A 19,914-nucleotide genomic window follows, 5' to 3' on the forward strand; every position below is an offset into this window, starting at 1 on the left:
GTAGCAGGTGGCCCTTGAACTGAGACTTAAGGGAAACTAAAGCTCCTGCAAGACAGAGGTGAAGAGAGAGCACATTCCTGGCATTAGGGATACTCTATGACAAGACACCAAGATAGAGAAAGAACCATTCATGGGAACTAGCAATCAGACTGGAAGTTGGCCAGAAAATAAAGTATGCAAAGCATGCAAATAGAGTGTGTAATGCCCAGGAAGCCTGGAAAAGTAGTCTGGCATCCCATTGTGAAGGATTCTGAATGCCACAGGAGTTGCTGTTTTATCCTAGAGATAGTGGAGAGTTACTGGAGTCTCTTGAGAAGTGACATGATCAGACCTGCACTTATGAATGGTCAATTTGTGTGGAGAATAGACTGGAGACAGGAGACTAGATGCAAGGAGACTAGGTAGGAGGCTATTGCCGTAGCATGAGTGAGAGTGATGAGGCCCTGGGCTTTGGTGGTTGTGTGAATAGAAAGAAAGAAACAGATGTGAGAGATGTTGAGGAGGTGAAATCAACAGCATCTCACTGGATGCGAGTGGAGGGTGGAGTAGAGTGAATGACTGTGAAGAGTCAGCTCCCAGAATGACTCAAAATCTTATGGAAGTCACTGTTGAAAACTAAAAATAAATTAATTAATTATTTGAAAAAAATGACTCCCAGATTGCAAACGTTGGTGACTGGAAGAATGGTGTTGCCCATGACAGAAACAGAGAAGTCAGGACGAGGCATTAGGTATAGGAGAAAAATGGTGGGTTCTCTTTTGTACACATTGAGTTTGAAATGCTGATTGGACATCCATATGTAGATGCCAAGCAGCTATAATCTTTATTCCGACATCTCCAAAATCTACATATCCATCCCTCATCTACGTCCTGATTTTAGAGTTTTCTGCCTGAAGGTGATGCCTAAATCCATTAAAACTGTTAAGATAGAACATATATATAGAAAAGAGGACCCATGACAGAGCCCTGCCATATACCCACACATGGTGAGGTGGGACATGTATGATGATCAAGTAAACTAAGAGGGAGACTAATTAAGAAACCACTGCAATAATCTAGGTATAAAATGACAAGGGCATCAACTAAGGTAGTGGCCAGGTGAGCGAAAGAGTCAAATGCAAGAGATGTACATGAGGTGGAAAGGGCAAGATTTGGCAACTGACTGGATATGTGGGGTAAGAAAAAGTAAGATATCAAGAATAACACCGAGATTGCAAACACAGGAGACTGGAAGATTGTAGTGGTGGTGGTGGTTGTTCAGTTATATCCCATTCTTCGTGACCCCATTTGGGGTTTTCTTGGCAAAGATAATGGCGTGGTTTGCCATTTCCTTCTCCAGCTCATTTTACAGATGTAGAAACTGAGGCAAACAGGGTAAAGTGACTTACTCTGAGTCATAGAGCTAGTAAGTGTGTGAGGTCAGATTTGAATTCAGGTTTTCCTGACTCCAGTCCTGGCACTGTATCCGCTGAGCCACCTAGCTGCCCCAAAAGATCGTGGTGCCTATATGGAAGTTTGGAAGAAGAGTTGGTTGAAGAGAAAAGAAAATGAGTTCTGTTTTGGACATTTTGAATTTGAGATGTCTCAGACATCTAGTTTAAAATGCACAATAAATAGTGTAACAAATATGGAAATGTGTTTTGTGTGATTGCACATGTATAATCTATATCAAATTGCTTACTATATCACAGAGGGGAAAGAGGTGAAGGAGAGAATTCGGAACTCAAAATTTTAAAAAACAAATGTCAAAAATTGTTTTTATCTGTAATTGAAAAAATAAAATATTATTTAAAAGTCACGGAAAATAAAATATACAATAGGCAATTGTTGATGGGAACTTAAAGGCCAGTAGAGAGATTGGAGCTAGATATGTAGATCTCTGAGTCCTCAGCATAGAGAGAGAGGATGATTAAACCTATGGCAGCTGATGAGATCACCAAGAGAGAGAATTTAGGAAGAAAAAAGAGGACTCAAGACAGAACTTTGAGGAAACCCACAGTTAGAGAATGTAAAATGGATGAGAAACTAATAAAGAAGACTGAGAATAGGCCAGCAAAGAAGAACTAGGAGAAAACAGTGTTGAAAAACCCCAGTATAAGAGAGTGCAGTCAGAGGATGGTGTGGATGATGGAGTCGAAAGCTGCAGATGTCAGAAAGGATGAGGACTGAGAAGAAATCATTAGATTTGGTAACTAACAGATTGGTGATAACTTTAGCTAGAGAAGTTTCAGTTGAGAGAAAAGGTTGGAATCCAGGTTGCAAATGGGTGAGTAGTGAGTAAGAGGAAACAACAGTAGAGTGAATGAGTGTAGAAAGGCATTTATAGAAGTTTGGGTGTTTTTTTTTCCCCTGAGAAAGGGAGGAGAGGTAGAGGATGATAGCTTGGAGGGAGTAATTTAATGAATGTTATTTAAGCATGGAAGAGATTTGGGCATGTTTGAATGTGATAGAGAAGAAGCCAGGAGATAAACAGAGGCTGAAGATTGGCCAGGGGAAGGGGGATGATTGATGTTGCAATCTGCTGGAGATGTTGGGGGATGGGCTCCAGGGTTCATGAAGAAGGGCCACCTCATTGTCAGAGAATAAGGGAAAGCAGGAGCTAATGGGAGATGATGTCAAACAGTTGTGAGATGAAATGTTGGGGAGAAGAAAGAGTTTGTGTTGAATGGCTGCACTGAGATGAGGTCCTCAACTAAGAGTAGATGAGAAGGAGAAATTGTGGGGACCTTGAGTAGAGAGGAGAAGGTTTAGAATACCTTCTCTGGAGGATAAGATAGAGAATGAATTAGAGATGAGTAAAAGGATTGCCAGCTGATGTGAGGGCACATTTGAAGTTGGATAACGTGAATTTATAATATAACGTATAGTTGTCTGACTTCCTCCATATTCATTCAATTGAAGAATGAGGCCTGAGAAAAGGCTGCTGGATTTGGCAGTTAGGAGACTATTGGGGAGGCAGAGCTGGGGTGTAGAAATAGCGGGAAGAACTATTAACCCCTATTGCTAAGCAGTTCTAGAAAATATAACCAGACTAAAACCTGATTAGGAAAATTAGGAATTCGAAGGGGGAAAAAATGACAACTAGTTCTTGTTCTAGCCTAGGTTGCCATAGGGAAAGAGAGGTCCATGGCCAGTAGGGACAGAGATTGACCAGGAGCACACCATGCATAGAACATGTTACTAGACTGTAATTTACCGTTTAGTGGGGAGAAAAGACAATTACACAGTTATTATGCAATATTCTGTATTATATTTAAGTATATTACATTAGAGAAGTGTAAAACAAAGTATTGTGTGTGGTCCAAGTGAAGGAAGGAAGGAGAGAGAGAAGAAAGAAAGGAAGGAAGACTAGAGGAAGGGGAGGAAGAAAAGGAACTACTCCTCCACCCCACCTTAGCCACATACAAAGATGGGCATATCCTGGACCTTGCCATCACCCACAAATGTACGACACCTCCATGTTCAAGAATTCTGAAATCCCCTCATCCAACCATAATCAACTGGTTTTTCCCCTTTCCCTCTTCCTTCCCTTCCACACCCTACTTTTCATCAGCACCATGACCTCCAATCCACTGACCCCTCAATTCTCCCAGGCCGTCTCCCCTGTAGTAGTTACTCTCTTCTCTTCTCCCCATCTTGATTCTTTGGTGAACGAATTCAACTTTAAGCTGTCCTACTGTCTTGAATCCCTGGGTCCGTTATCATAAGACCAGTTATGTCCAACCAAGCCTCAACCTTGGATCATTTCCATTATTCATCACCTTCACTCCTACTCACATGCTACAGCAAGAAGGTGGAGAAAATCACACAAGCACTCTTACTGGGTCCACTACAGATTTACATTACTTAACTTCAACTGGTTCCTCACTGCTGCCAGGCAATCCTGTTCTACCTCCCTTATCAACTCACTACCCCACTCTCTGCAGCAAGCTCTTCCAAACCTTTTTATCGCTCCTCAGATCTCCTGTGGCCCCCACTCTCTCAGCTAAGAATCTTGCCTTATAGTTTATAGAACAGATTGCCTCCTCTCTCATCCCTAATTTTCACTTATTTTCAATCTTTCCCTCTTTCTTGGCTCATGGACTACCCACAAACATGCCCATGTTTCCCATATCCTGAAAAACACCTCACCTGATCTTCCATCCCTGCTCTCATCCTATATCTCTTCTGCCCTTTGTAGCTAAACTCCTTGAAAAGGCTCACTCTCAAGTTATTTCACTGGAACTGCTCTCTCCAAATTTACTAATGATTTTTTAGCTGCCAAATTCAAGGGCTTTTTTTCAATCCTCAGTCCTATATATATATAGCTTACTTTGTATATATTTGTTCACTTGTTGTAAGCTCCTTGAGGGCAGTGACTGTCTTTTACCTCTTTTTGTGTCCCCAGCACTTAGCACAGTGTTTGGCACATAGTAGGTGCTAAATGTTTATTGAATTGAAAGAATTACCACACTGACGGTCCTGTCCTGATTATTGCACTGATGTGTTGTAGAAAGGCAAGGTTTACCTCTGACCTTGACTTCTGAGGTTAAGGAACAATACCTCCCCTCCCAGGGTTGCTGTGAGGCTCAAATGAGAACAAAGGACTCAGCAAAGTACCTGGAACATAGTAGGTGTTATATAAATGTTAACTGTTATTAGCTATTATTATTAGTTTCCTACTGTCAACCTAGGCATCTAGGTGACACGGTGGATGAGAGACCTGGAACCAGAGACAGGAAAACCAGAATTCTAATCCGGCCTCAAGCACTTATGAACTGAGTGATCCTGGGCAAGTCACTTAACACTGTATGCCATACTTTCCTCATCTGTAAAATAAGCTGGAGAAGGAAACTGCAAACCACTCCAATAGTTTTGCCAAGAGAACCCTAAACAGGGTCATGAAGAGTTGAACACAACTGAAATGACTGAACAACAATGCCATTAGCCTGTAAAAAAAAAAAGCTTTAAAATTTGCAAAGCAAGTGTTAGTTGTGTTCAGCTAATACAATTTACTATGATAGTGATAATGTTTAAAAGCATAACTAAATTATCCACCGAAATCTCTTTCTCCCACCCTAATTTTATTTATCCTATTTTTCAGACCCTCCACCTGTGCTAAGAGTTGATGACCGACAACGGTTGGCACGAGAACGGAGAGAGGAACGAGAAAAGCAGCTAGGTACCATGGAATCAATATTTGGTCATTGAATTTGGATTGTTTTATGACTGTGGGCAAGTCACTTAACCCTTCTCAGCCTGAATTTTTCTCATCTGAAAAGTGGGGGTACCAGTGGCACCAGTCTTTCAGGGTTATTGTGAAGATCAAATGAACTAATATTTGAAAAGTGCTCTGCAAACCTTGAAGCGTTATATAAATGATGGATTTTAGTATAAATAATCATGCATGTCACAGCGACTTACCTTTCAACCTGTAGGAAGAGGAGAATTCAACTTAGGAGACAAGTTTATATCACTTGAAATAATACTGTACTGTCAAGAGCTGGTCTTGGGAAGATGGATTTCACCAAATTTACCATGCCTCTAGATTTCTCTATGACTGCGAACATGATTGTGCTGTCAATGTTATATGAACCATCACAGATATAATACTCAAATGCTGAACTGATATAAATAAAATGCTGGGTGTGAAGTGGTGACTTAGACCATATCACAGAAATACACCGTTTCTCCTCTTAATATTTTCATCAGAGCTCTGTGTGACTCTGAAGTGTAACATAAACACATATAATTTATATTAATTTATATTTATGTGTGTATATGTATACAGACACACACACACACACACACACAGAGGAGGATTGTATCCATGTAGGAAGTATAGCAACCAGAGTAAGGTTAGTGATCATCCCACTGTACTCTGCACTGGTCCGACAGTATCTAGAGTGTTGTGTTCATTTCTGGGTGCCATATTTGAAGAAAACAGTGACAAGTAAAAAAAAAATCAGATTAATATAACCATGTTGGTGAGGGGAGTAGAAAACATCATATGAAGAGCAAATGGAAGCAATAGAGATAATTTTCCTGGGGGGAAAAAGAGGCTGGGTAGAGGGAGGGGGAGGGAGAGACAAATCAGCACAATAGCTGTTTAAAAACATTTGGAAGAGCATCCACACACACACACACAAAAAGATGGATTAAACATATTATTTATTATACCAAAGTGAAGAATCGGAACCAGTGCGTAAAAGTTACAGAGAGCAGGGATTTCAGCTCAATACAGAAATATCTCCTCACAATTAAGAGCTGTCTGAAAAATGGGCTGGGTGAGTTCCCCATCAGAGGTGGTATTCAAGTAGAGGCTGGATAATGACCTTTCAAGGATAGTTTATAAAGGCCCTCCTACATTTAGCTGACAGAAGGACTAGCCTAACTATAGGACCCTTTCTAATGCTAAGATTCTGTGATTCTAGATAATCCATAAGCTTTTGATATCAAACAGGACCAGTAGGAAATAATAGAAATAGCCAGCATTTATATGGAAACACTTTCAGGTTTGTAAAATGGTCCTTTTTTTTTTTAAACCATGCACAAAGTTGTGGGGTTGCACACAGTTATTGCCTTGCATAATTAATCCTAACGCTTCTCCCCGCAGAAGCAATCTCAATGTAGCATATTATGTAGGGCTTACACATGACAGGCATTTTTATTCGCAGACTGATACCGAAGACCAGTACTAGTACGATTTTAGGAAAAGACCATGTTTTGTTGTTGTTGTTGCTCTGTATTGTTATTCAAGGTTAACATCACACATTAAAAAATGTTAGAAGGAACATTATCTTTACTCCATTGCCAAAAGAGTTGGACCATGGAATGGACTCCACAGGAGGACTTTGCCCTCTGACCATGTGCATAAGAGCTTGCAACACGCTTAGTATTTGCCAGCCTCAATAGTGAATGACACAACTGGGCAGAAAGATGAGTATGCATTTGACACCTTTTCTCCCAAAGAACAAACAAGAGGCTTTTTGCTTTCTTTTCTCTTATTCTTTTGTCTTCCAGAAAATGTGATCAAAGATCCTATGCCAGCTCCTCCTTAAAGAAAATGCCTTACCTTAACGCTCACTTATGCAAGGTCTCCTACACAAGATATTCTATCTACCTTGGGAAGATAAAAGGGCTGGCCAGCATGACTAAGAGATTTCAGGGTGTCTAGGTGCTTTATAAACCGAGGCTTACTTAGGTCACTAAAATCTTTCCAGAAGATGACCTATAATATTTCCCGAAGCCACTGTATTGTGCCTGAACTCTTTAATGTTTCAATCTGGGAGCATGGTACCTACAGCCTCAAACCTCGGAAGGTGGTGTTTCAATAAAAACCTCAGTTTCCAAAACCTAGTGTTATATAGCCCCATACTGGTTATCAAATGTCCAGAAACAGTCATCATATTTTGTTTTGTGTCACCAGGGAGCAGCAGTTTATGCTCTAACCCCATTCTATCCCATTTCCATTGTGACCTCAACTGGACATTTCTTTTACCCAAGAGAGTTTTGTAAGCACAAAACTCAGTGAATTGTTGAAAGTAAAGAAGCAGTAAGCTCTTGATTGTCTGTATGTGGGTTTCCTGCACTGTTATTAACCTGCCTGTTTCTGAGAGCTATTTCCTCTTGCTCCTGGTGAGAGAGGTTTAAGCTGCCTAGTTAGAGATGGGACTATTTCTACTTTCTACTTCTCTCTCCCAGCCCTAAGTTGGGATCCTTCCTCTTATGAATTTCACCCTGGGCTGCTGCTGCTGCTGTAGTATGGCTCAGGAATTTGCTTAGGAAACAAACCAGAGCTAAGTGGCAGAGTTGGGGAGAGAAAGCCAAGCTTACTTGGGAAGGGGAGAGGCTCTGACTGAGCAGTTGGATCTGATTAGTTGCTGTGTTGTACTGTACAAGCTATAATGGTCCTCATCATTAATACATTAACATCATTAGGTTAGCCCTAGAACCATTTTCACTCCAAAATTCAAATCCATCCAAGTAGTATAATCCAAGGAGTATAATAGTCTGATCCAAGTAGTACAGACCTTATGCTATTCCATGACTTTTGGAAATTACCAGGCAGATTTGTATCCACTAAAGGAAAAGCCAAATTAAAGTCCTCTGGGCAATTCTCTAAGACTAGGTTGCAGAAAATGCACCTCCATTTATACCTTTGTATTTATGGAGTCTCCTTATCTGAAAATGCCACGAAATCACAAGTCCATTCAGTATACCCGTCATTGGGTATGGGAGTCTGACATAATGAAGAATGGAAAAAATCATTTTGTAAGAGCCCCAAAGTATTCTTCAGCTCTTTCAACAATTCAAGACATTTCCCACATTATAGTATTATGCCATGGAAGCAAGTTTAGTTTTTGTCGTGAGCTAGTATACCATATATGTTTTCGTTGTAATTGGATGTTACTTTTTTCTTTTGGTTTTTAAAACCAGATGAGCTATTACACCCTTCTTTGAATTATTGAGGTTAACCATTTTATTCTTTTTTAAAATTTTATTGATTTATTTAACCATTTTATTCTAATGAGTAATAATTTGTTTGCTTTTGTTCATTTCATAATAATGAATGCATATGCTATGTGTGTTATGGTAATGGTTTTTGTAAACAAATTTTCTATTTTCCATGTGTTTCAAGGAGAGGATTCAGTTGTCTGGGTTATATACGTTAACTATTACAGTTTAAAAAGGTTGATTTGAATAAAGGTCAGCTAATCAGTTTGATTAGCAGTGTATGTTAAGAAAGTAGGTCAAACACCTTTGAACAGCAGTTGGACCAGAGAATTTTTGTTCCTTGGTTTTTCATTGTAGAATTTGAGAAAACAAGGTCATCACTTCCTTCTGTCATCTTTATTCTAATTGAACAAATATACCATGATCTTTATCCTCCAGTTTCTTCCTTCATCACTTTTAGCAGGAATTCTTACTCTTTTTCTATGTGTCATGGATTCAGTTAGTAGTCTGGTGAAACCTGTGAACCCCATCTGAGAATAATGTTTTTAAAGACACAAAAATATATACAGGATTGACAAGGAAACCACATATATTAAAATGAAGATGTAATTTTTTTTCCCATCTAAGTTCATTCCCCCTACCCCCTCACTCTCTCCCTGCAATCTTAAGCCTCAGGTTAAAAACTCTTTATAAGATCCTTAACTATTTTTTAAAGGGCAAGTATATCTGAAATCACGTGAGATTCCTATCTGATTTAAGCAGAGGCCAAAACACATAAAAGGTGACCTTTAATGACTTCGGCAAGAAAAAAACATCAGGAGGTTCATCTGGCCAGTTGTCCATAAATTGTTTTTTTCTTGGTGGTAACTGCGATCAGTGGAACCAGACTACAAGGATTGCCACTTAGTGTCACCGGGTTGGGCTGGGATCAGTTCTATAACCATAAATCACCGGTCATACTAACCACTGTTGGGTTTTTTAATGTCCGTTTAGAACACGGTAAGATATTTATGAAACCCTAGGAAGCAAAATAAAAGATAAATTTTATTTATTCTCAGTGAAGCTGATGACCAGTGTTTAGTTGTTAGAGGGTTTGGACTAGCAATATTAGAAGAAAGCACAGGCAGATCATGGAACAAAAGCCTAATTGCTTTGCTTTCAGTGGCCTAGTATGTTTGTACTCGTTTGCAAATAGAAAGGTCCTATTAATAACCTTTCCTGAGCTCAGCCCCTGAGGTATGCCGTAATGCATTTACCTTAAACCCATCTCATATGACCTATTCTTTCTGCCTTATCCTTCAATTTGTCGCACAAAACCAGGCCTACCATCCTTAATAAAGGAGATGGGGAGTTTTTCATTTGTTTGTTTCTGATTTCAGCATAGACACTCCCCAAGGCTAAACCTCAAACAGTGTTGTATAGGATAGAACCTCCTTGACTGCCTGACTATATTTGATACTTTAAAACCTCTCCTCCAAAGATAATCAGGAGTGTCATTTTCTGATTCTTCTCCTGCATTTGCCCCTTCACTGTCTCTTTCGCCAACTTCAGTTCCTTTTCCCATTCTTAACTGTGGATGCCCTCCTAGGCTGAGCCTCTGCCAATTCATGCCCCTACCTCCCACCCATCATCTCTTACGTAATTACTGCCAGAAGAGTTGATCTACATATTTACAACTACAGATGTCACTATGTGGACACCTCACTGTCAACTCCAGTTCAGTTCAGTGAGCATTTAAGGAGCACTTAGTCTGTGCAGAATCATGCCCACTTGACCTATTCTGTCTTACAATCTCATCATCTTTTTTTCCTCATATTCCAAAATGAACACTGCCCAAAATGTAGTCTTCCCGAGGATCCCACCATCTCTACCTTTATGCTGTCATTTATAATATTCCCTGCCTGTAAAGCATTCCTAATGGGGAAATCAAATCCAAATCTTGTATTCTCATTAAGGCCAAGCTCAAGCATCAACTCAAAATCTTCCCAAATTGCCAGAGCCCACAGTGAAATTCCTTACTTGAATTCCTTGCGGCCTATACCATATAGTCTGTTATTTTAACATACACTGCACTGTATTAGTTATTTAAAGGCTCATTGACTTGACTTTCACATCTAGTTTTCAGGAGGCTCCGCCTCCCAATTAAATGTGGAACATCTGCCTTTTGTGCTTTAAATCATAAATGAGCTGCCTGTGACCTTACTGATTTTTTTATACAAGGAGAAAGTAATGCTTGAAGGGTAGAAATGTCATTGTACCGAATGAAGTGAAGAAAAAGGAATGAATAATCATTTAATATTGCTTTAAAATCTAAATACTTTCTTAGCCATTGGCTTATCCAAATTAAGTTATTTTTGTGTTGGTGGAATCATAATTGATGAAGCCTATAGCTTAAGGTTGTAACTAAAATGTTTTTTTTAAAGCCCTTAGGTTTAATCTCTTTTTAGAAAATATATGCTGTCCTCTGCAGTAAATAAAACTGAGATCATAAGATCTTAGAGGTAGAATAAGCAGAGATTATTTAGTCATTGGGATTTAACAGATATTTGTCAAATGCCTGCTGTGCCTGAACAGTGCTGGAGGGAGGAGGTTTCAAAGATGGATAAATGAGATACTTAAGTCCTTAAGGATCTTATACTATAATAGGAGAGTAATATAAGAAAAGAATATAAATAAGCATAGGTGGCACAGCAGATAGAATGCCAGCCTTGGAGTCAGGAGGACTTGAGTTCAAACTTACTAGCTGTGTGACCCTGGGAAAGTCACTCAACCCTGTTTGCCTCAGTTTTCTCATCTGTCAAATGAACTGGAGAAGGAAATGGCAAACCACTCCAGTATCTTTGCCAAGAAAACCCCAAATGGGGTCACAAAGAGTCACAACCAAACAATAACAAATGCTATATTCTTTCCATCCCCACCCCACTACCCCAGTAAAATATGAGCTCCTTTCGGTCAAAGACTGGTTCACTTTGTTTCCCTACGATCATAGATTTAGAGCAGGAAGAGACCTTGGAGACAGAATCCAACTCTTTTCATAGATGAGGGAACTGAGGCTCAGAGACGTTTAGCGACTTGCCCAGGATCATACATCTGAGAAATATCTGAGGTAGGATTTGAACCCGGGTCTTTCTGACTCCATACCACCCTGCTCAATAAATGCTTGTTGAATTTTATCTTCTCCAAGATAAAATGTGTTCACTCAACTGTTCTTCTTATAGTTTTATATTTTAGTAACCTCTCCATCCTGGATATACCCTAGTTTCTCAATGTCCTTAGTAAAATTCAATGCTCAGAACTTAACATGATATTCCAAATGTGGTCTAACCAGGGCAGAGAACAGCATGACTATTATCTCCCTTGTTCTAAACACTCTCCCTTTTTAAACACAGTCTAAGATCACCTTGGTTCTTTTGGCCGCCATATGTAGCACACTACTGACTCGTGTTGAGCCTTGGAACCTGCTTAAGCATCCAAGAGGCCTTTTCACATGAATTGCTGTCAAACCAGGCCTCTGCCACCTGGTGCTTGTGCAGTTATGTGGGTGACTTGACTTAGGGTACTTATCTAATTTTCCATAACTAAGAGGCAGCAGGATCTAGACTAGAAAGAAGCTCTCCCAGTGCTGGGCACATACCACTACATCAGAATAATATCTGAGTGCCTAGGTTGATCTTCATTATGACCTTGTTTCCTTTCCAGTGGATCACAGTTAATTCAAATATTTTTCAGTAGAATACATTTTCTCCCCCAAACTCAATGATCAAAACCATATTTAATAATTGCAAACATTGAATGTCTTTCATACTAAGGATTTTTGAGAAGGGGGCTGTAACTTTGTCTTAAGAGGTAATATTTGAATTTAATATGAAAAGGTATTCTTGAGGGCAGCTAGGTGGCACAGTGGATAGAGCACCAGCCCAGGAGTTAGGAGGACCTGAGTTCAAATCCAGCGTCAGACACATGATACTCACTAGATGTGTGACTGTGGCCAAGTCACTCAATTCCAATTGCCTCTCAGAAAAAGAGGAAAAAAAAGGCACTGCTCAGATTCTTACAATCTAGCCAACAGCTCACAGGTGTTCAGATTCCTCAAGAGTCTCACAAATATAGTGGATCTTTAATAAAATTTGTCTTTGGCTGAAAGAAGGGTTGGGTCAAATTCTTTTGGGCAGGACCCATGTATTGTGATCTGGGGGTCCCAGCACCCCTAAACCTGACCAGGTATAACAGCCAAATCCCAAATTCTTCTCCAGCCAAGACTACAAGGTACATAAGCCTCCACCTCCCCTTAATTCCTTTCTCGCTTTGTGGTTGGGAGGGGATTTCCAAGCACCTAGCAAGGCTTGGCTTGGAAGTGTTTCTCTGAGCCTGACCTCTCAGGTCCCATTAGGTCACACAGCTACAAGGCTGTCTTGAACTCAGCTTGATGCTCTCAGGCTCTTGGTCCAGTGATTCTGTTTGATCATGGACCAACTCCCTAACTGGAAGCATAGCCCCAATCTTTTCAGTTCTCTCAGCACTAAGGACTTGGGAAAACTTAAGGTACTTCTTTGGGCTTTGGGGGTTTTTTTGTTTGTTCCCCAAGGCTTATTCCCAAATCTTCCTTTAAGGAGGGAGGGACTTCCAGCCCCAATACCTGCAAAGGGTCAATCCTCTTCAATTCCCAAAGATTCACCTTTGGGTTGTCTTTTACAAAATTGGGCAATATTTAGTTTCTATAAAGAACTTAAAAAGAAAAGGTTGGTGTTATTTTGCAACACTGTTTGGCCTCGGTATCACCTGAAAAATTATGAGGTATGGCCCGTTTTAGGGACATTACAGCAACATACTCTCTCAGAGTTAGAAAGATATTGTAGCAGAAAAGGAAAATGGGTGGAGGTTCCCTATGTAATGACTTTTGTCGAACTTTCTTGTGACCCCATTCTGAGAAAAGATTGTAGGATGCTCGTAGCTAAAGCCACCCCACAAATGGGGAATTGAGATCAACTAGACTTTTTGGATGACCCTCTTATGGCCCCCAGTGGTAGAGCACCCCCCCTCTTCCCATCTTCTATTAACACCACCTCCTATCTCCACCTCATTCTCCCTTGGCCCTCCTTATTTCCCATGCCCCCCTCTCCTTCCCTTGATTTACCTTCCCTTTTCCTCTAGCCCACCTCCCTTCATATCCTGCCTTGTTCACCTTCAACTTATCCTACCCTGCATTTCCTCCCCAGGCCTCTCCTCTGGAGGTGACCTCTAATCGAGTTTTAGGTAAGGGCCTTGCCTGGGTACCTCCTCCCCAGGCCCTTTACCCTGAGGCAAGGACTACCTAGGCCCCAGTCTCAGTGGTATCTCCTTCCCTGACCCCTCCCCCTCCTCCAGTGCCAGCTGATTTTTTCCCCTTGCCAGCCGGATCCCCTGGCTTTGCAGTGCAGTCCAGTTCAGCCAGCATTCCCCAGTCCCTCACTCACAAGAAGTGGGACTTCCTATCTCCTTCCCTAGCCCCAGTTCCCACAGTGCCTTTAGGGCTTTTTCCCCTAGGGGAAGTTCCTGTCTCCCTTAATGGGACAATCAGAGTGCATGTTCTGTTCTCCATTTCAGACCTCATTCAGGTCAAAGAGAAACTGGGGTGATACTCAGAAGATCCCACTAAGTTTACTGAGGGGTTTAGGGACATGTCCCTATAATTTGAGCTTGCTTGGGGTGATTTGCATATCCTTTTCTCCACCTGTTGTATCACTGAGGAGAAGAGGAGAATCTGGGAACAAGCCCAAAAATTTGAGGACCATATGGCTAGCAATGACCCCACAAAATACCCCCCCCCCGGGAACAGCTGCTGTTCTCACTACTGACCCAAGATGGGATTATCAGAAGAGTGAGGATAGGGGGAAGAGAGACTATATGGTAATTTGCCTGCTAGAAGGCCTGAGAAAAAAAAATGTTCTTCGTATTTTTCAAAGAAACTTTTGTTGTTAGTCAATGCGAACAGTTTATCTCACGGAAAAATATAACGTGTGTGTGTGTGTGTATACACACACACACACACATATAGATATAGATGTTAAAAGAGGCCTCAGATTCAAATAAAATGTTCAAGACTTTTTTTCCTCAAAGTGGAGGCAAAGGAGATGCAAACAAAATGCAAAGAAAATATCACCCAGAAACTGAAATATTCATTCATTCATTGAACAGTTTTGTTGTTTAGTCATTTTTCAGTCGTGTCCAACTCTTTGTGACCCCATTTGGGGTTTTCTTGGCAGACATACTGGAGCAGTTTGCATTTCCTTCTCCAGATCATTTTACAGATGAGGAACTGAAGCAAACAGGTTTAAGTGACTTGCCCAGGGCCATACAACTAGTAAGTTATCTGAGGCTGGATTTGAACTCAGGAAGATGAGTCTTCTCTATTCACTCTATCCACTATGCCAACTAGCTGCCCCTTCATTGAATAATATTTTATTGCAATTATTTGTTGTTCATCATACCATTTACCTTTACATGGATGGTCTTACTGTGTTGTTATTTCTTTTTTATGTTTTGTCTTCCTAACTTGATTGTACGTTTTATGTTTTGTCTTCTCAAGTAGATTATAAGTTTCCTGAGAATAGGTACTGTGTTCACTACATTTTCATATTTGACCAATATCACCTAGCATGGAGTGTGATGCATACATGGTAGATACTCTGCTTGTTAATTGCCTTGCCCAAAAAATCCCTTCAAATCCCTTTAACTACTTATATATGCTAATTGTTTTTTGTTTTTTTTTTACTGAAGAATTCAAAGAGGAAGGCAAAGCTTATCATCTGGGAGAGATAACATTTTGAAAAATCAAGATAGATTTTTTTAATGGACGTAAACAGCAAAAGTATTTTTGTGGCTATAATAAAGGGATGTGAGGACTGATACCAGGGGGTGCATGCAAATTCATTGCAAAACATTATAAAATAACCATACATCCATTTATAGGTAGGAGGTGTTAAGATAGCACAAGGCCATGGTGGGTTTTAGCTGTGCATTACTAGTAACAATAATGTTAGCTAACATTTATGTCGTACTTGTTATGTGCCAGGCACTGTGCTAAGTGTTTACAATTATTATCTTATTTGATCCTTAGAACAACCCTAGGAGGTAGGTGCTATTATTATCCCCATTTTACAGATGAGGAAACTGAGATAAAACACAAGTTAAGTGATTTTGCCCAGGGTCACACAGCTCTTTATCTGTGCATGGAGGCTAGTATGAGAATGCTCTCAGATTTATTGCTAGTCCTCACCATCATCCTTTGTAGTTTATAAAAACATTATTAATTTGAAAGGAATAATAAAAACATTAGAGCATGTGAAATATGCTTACTATTTTAATACAGGAGGACATGAGGAAGAAAGATGCACTGGATAGGAAAGTGAGGGTGGGTATCTATGTGTCTTTGAAGGAGTACCCTACTACATTGATGAGATTTCAAGTAATACTGGAGTATTGAAGTATAATTAAAAATAATCAACTACAAAGCAGTGTAATTGGTAAAAGCTGACTGTGGGTGAGATGCAGGGTAGGTTGGGGGCAGTCATGGTACTCTGTGCTAGAGAGAAGTTTGTGTCTGGTTGCATGGTTGTTCAACTTGCATCCCCAGAGACAAGTAGCCCACATGGTTCTCAATTCTAAACCTCTCCAGGCAGCCTCCATCTGATCCTCCCTTCTCCTCCCTTTCTTTCCCTGAAGCTGCAAGAGAAACCGTGTGGTTAGAACGAGAAGAGAGAGCTCGGCAACATTATGAAAAGCACTTAGAAGAGCGCAAGAAGAAATTAGAAGAGCAGAGGTTAAAAGAGGAGCGGCGACGGGCTGCTGTCGAGGAGAAGCGAAGGCAGAGACTAGAAGAGGATAAGGTGAGAGGCTCCAGCTGGTGTTTATTACATCGTTTGACCTCAGATGCAACAAAATTATAACATATGCATTTTCAAGAAAATATTGGTATGCAAAGTGAAATCGTTTCACAGTGATGATCTGTTTTATATATTGCCGGCTTGATTTGGGAGAAGGGGCTGTTTGCCTCATCAAGGAAATTTCTGCTTACAGCCTAATTTTCTAAAAAGTAAGTTTGCAATCTAGAGTTATTTGTGTTGAAATACTGAAGAGGTCCCAAAGAGGCAGGATGAATTGGTCCATCTAAATCAGTTATTCTTAACATCTTTTATATCATTAATTCCTTTGGCAGTCTGGTAAGACCCATGGACCCCTTCTGAGCATAACATTTTAAAAGACATCAAATATAATACATAGGTTTACCAAGGAAATCAATTATGGTGAAATACTGTATCAAAAAAGCAAACAATTTGTGCCCCCCCCCCAGTTGAAGAACCCTGAGCTAAAATGATTTTAGTTAGGGTGTGTTGACTGTGTGACTCCATTGGCTTACTAGTGGAAAAAGGCCCAAGCATCCGAATTGGACTTGGTCAAACTAACCACTGAATCCTCTTTCACATTTAAGGAACGTCATGAGGCTGTTGTCCGGCGCACAATTGAGAGGAGCCAGAAGCCAAAACAGAAACAAAACAGGTGGTCCTGGGGGGGATCCCTCCATGGCAGTACCAGCACCAGCATTCACAATACAGGTAAAAAGGGTAGAGAAGGGCTCCAAAATCTATTCCTTTTCTTCCAGAGGCTAAGAATGTACCTTGGATCTTATCAGATAGGAAGCAATCCCAAGAGGGAAATGTTGATTTTTTTCCCCTTCCTTTTGAATCTGTACCTCAGTTTTTGCAAAGAGAGCTAAGTTCCCCCAAGTAAGGAAAAACGTTGAGGAATAAGAGACTCATGAAAGAGTGAATCCCTTCATCCTGCTATTGATCTAGTTGAAAAAAAAAATTTTTTTTTGGCTATGTCTGCTGTTTGAAGGGGACGTGTGATGAATGTAGTATGGTGCAGCCTTTCAGGTGTCAGGGAGGCTGCTGATCTCAAGGGTAACAAAAATTTGGGCTGTAGTACACCATGCACAGTGTATAAAGTAAGGTATGGATTTCAACTTGATAACACTTTAAGCAAATCAATTGCCATATATGTTTCAGTAACAATAAATGAATTAAATTTGCATTTTTTTTGTAAAAACACCAAGCATTTTAAAAGATTTCCTTTTCTGACCAAAGTTATTTTATTTGTCTGAGTCTCTTTGTGCTGGCTTAAGAATGTATAGCACTAATGACCAGGCCAGGAAATGAAATTGCTTCTGAAGTTACAAAGAGTGCACAGTAAATATTGGAGGTATTTCCTTCTTGATTTTTTTTTTAATGTAATTCTCATTGTGTGTGGGAATTAGTCTCAGGGATCGAAAAAGAAATAAACCTTTACATGGTCATTTTAGCGAGTCTTTAATATCATTGTACTGTAAATTCAACATACCTTTATTTCACATGGTGTGTTAATATTTTTTTCCCTTTGTTTTTCATTTGTGTGATACGAATGACCCTGTTTTGTTTTGTTTTTTTAATTTACCTTGAAACATCATTGTTTTACATTCTGTCCCTAGGTGGTTTTGTTGAGACATCATTCACCTTTCTCGATTTAGCAGGCCTGGACCACCACTTCAGACCTTTGGGTGGTACTAGAAAATCTGGTACAGCAGTCATTGTATTTCTTGACTCCTTGTCCTGTAGCTAGTGCCACAGACCTAAGAATACTTCATCCCTAGCTGAGCCATCGTTATTTAGACCCAATGCATGCTTAATATCCTACTGCTTAGCTCTAGATCTGGTAGATAGCACAGTCCTTCTCAGGTGTGATCATTATTGCTTGGGGGCTTAAAGAGTTGGCGATAAGCCAGCTCTCAATCTGTGATTCGGTGATACAGGCATATAAGGACAAAGGTGGCCTCCTTGGTTTTCCAGGTGTTCTCCAGGTGAGCTAGCTACCTCCCTGGAATGACAGGTGTAGCAGGTAGTGAGCACTCGATTTGGAGTCAGGTGACACGAATTCAGATTCCGGCATGGCTGCTTGCTCTCAGTGTAGCTGTGGACAAGTCACTTAACCTCACATTTCCTCCACTGTAAAATCAGGGTGCTGGACTAGATGGCCTCTAAGTCTTTTTCCAATTATAAATTGATGGTGCTTGGATCCCTTGCAATAACTGCATTTCCTATACCCAGTTCTTTATAAAGTGATTATTTTGACTTAAATCATTAATAATGTTTGTTAAGATTCAAGGGCATCCCATTTAAGTCTTTTTGATCACTATCACCTCTGCCATTTTTTTTGCTTGAATACATGCAATAAAATTATCTATTTTGGGGGCAGCTAGCTGGCACAGTGGATAGAGCACTGGCCCTGGATTCAGGAGGACCTGAGTTCAAATCTGGCCTCAGATACATAAAAACTTACTAGCTGTGTGACCCTGGGCAAGTCACTAAACCCCAATGCCTAGCCAAAAAAAGAAAATTATCTGTTTTTAAAGTTTTGTACCCCAGGGGCTTGTCTATATATGATCCTGAACAACCCTGGTAGTCTATTAAAAGACTATGAAAAGCACATGGCCATAAATCCAATTTACGAAGTTGTTAATCACAATATAAAAGCTTTTGGGGGGGTCCTCCATTGCCCCCATCACCACACCTGCCCACTAATCTTGTATTGGCATAATGGATGTCATATATTCTCAGGGTTGTAATTATTTCTTTCTTGGAGTGGCCAGAAATAGTTTTCTATAACATGTAGGAAAATTGACACACTGTTGATTTTCTTACTCTTGTACATATTTTTTATCTGGATTTTTTATTTGCTGCACAAATATACCATTATAGATTTCCAGAGATAGAAGGGGGAAAAAGCTACCTAAACTTAATTGTCTTCTTCCACACTCATAGCATTAATAAATTATAATCATTGCTGCCACTAAAAGCAAGAGATGTAGCCCAGTGCTCTCTTAGGCTGCTGGAAAATTTTGCTTTTTTTTTCCCCCAGGGCAGTGAATTGGGGGAATTTGATCAGCAATCTTAGAGAACAGAGACAACGGACCTACTGTTAAAAAAAAAAATCAGGAAAAAATTGGAGTTTAACTAAGTTTTCAAGAGTCATAGAATCCCAGGATGCTTCTGACACAGAATCTTGCTGCAAGTCAGGCCTATATTTCCTGTAATTTTCAAAAAGCATTTATTTAGTGCCTCAACAAGGTGATGACGTGCAAGAAGGCTGTATGTTGAGAGCTACGTGGTCAAAGTTCCTGCCCAGGGTTTGATTTAAAATATAATCTGTCCTGGAGAGAGAAATAGCCTAGTGCACTTCTAAAATCTCCTTGGGGAAAAAAAAGAGAGAGAGAGGAGAAAGATTCTCTAAGTCTTAGTTATGTTCCACCATCTCACCACTCATGACCAAGATGTTATGATTTACTTTTAACCTAAATCATTCTGTTTAAACTCTTTTGGCCTTGCCTTAAGAGTAACCTGGAAAAGCCACCAAGTTCTACCAAAGGGTCAATCAGATGGTTAGAGACAGATTCCCAAAGATTAGTTC

At 40.1% G+C, this 19,914-nt stretch overlaps 1 protein-coding gene across 3 annotated transcripts in view; it reads left to right on the plus strand.

Moving 5' to 3' along the window:
* MAP7 (microtubule associated protein 7) overlaps positions 1-19,914 on the plus strand; it is a 235,021-nt gene that overhangs the window by 160,231 nt on the left and 54,876 nt on the right. For all 3 annotated transcript variants that reach the window (XM_020987148.2, XM_020987145.2, XM_020987146.2), the window contains 3 exons: positions 5,084-5,161; positions 16,138-16,301; positions 16,904-17,027. In XM_020987148.2, coding sequence (XP_020842807.1) covers positions 5,084-5,161; positions 16,138-16,301; positions 16,904-17,027 — 366 coding nt within the window. The remainder of the gene's footprint in view (positions 1-5,083; positions 5,162-16,137; positions 16,302-16,903; positions 17,028-19,914) is intronic.

The sequence above is a fragment of the Phascolarctos cinereus genome, unplaced genomic scaffold (genome assembly GCF_003287225.1).
Source record: "Phascolarctos cinereus isolate Bilbo 61053 unplaced genomic scaffold, phaCin_HiC Scaffold_5;HRSCAF=322, whole genome shotgun sequence".
Classification (NCBI taxonomy): Eukaryota; Metazoa; Chordata; class Mammalia; order Diprotodontia; family Phascolarctidae; genus Phascolarctos; species Phascolarctos cinereus.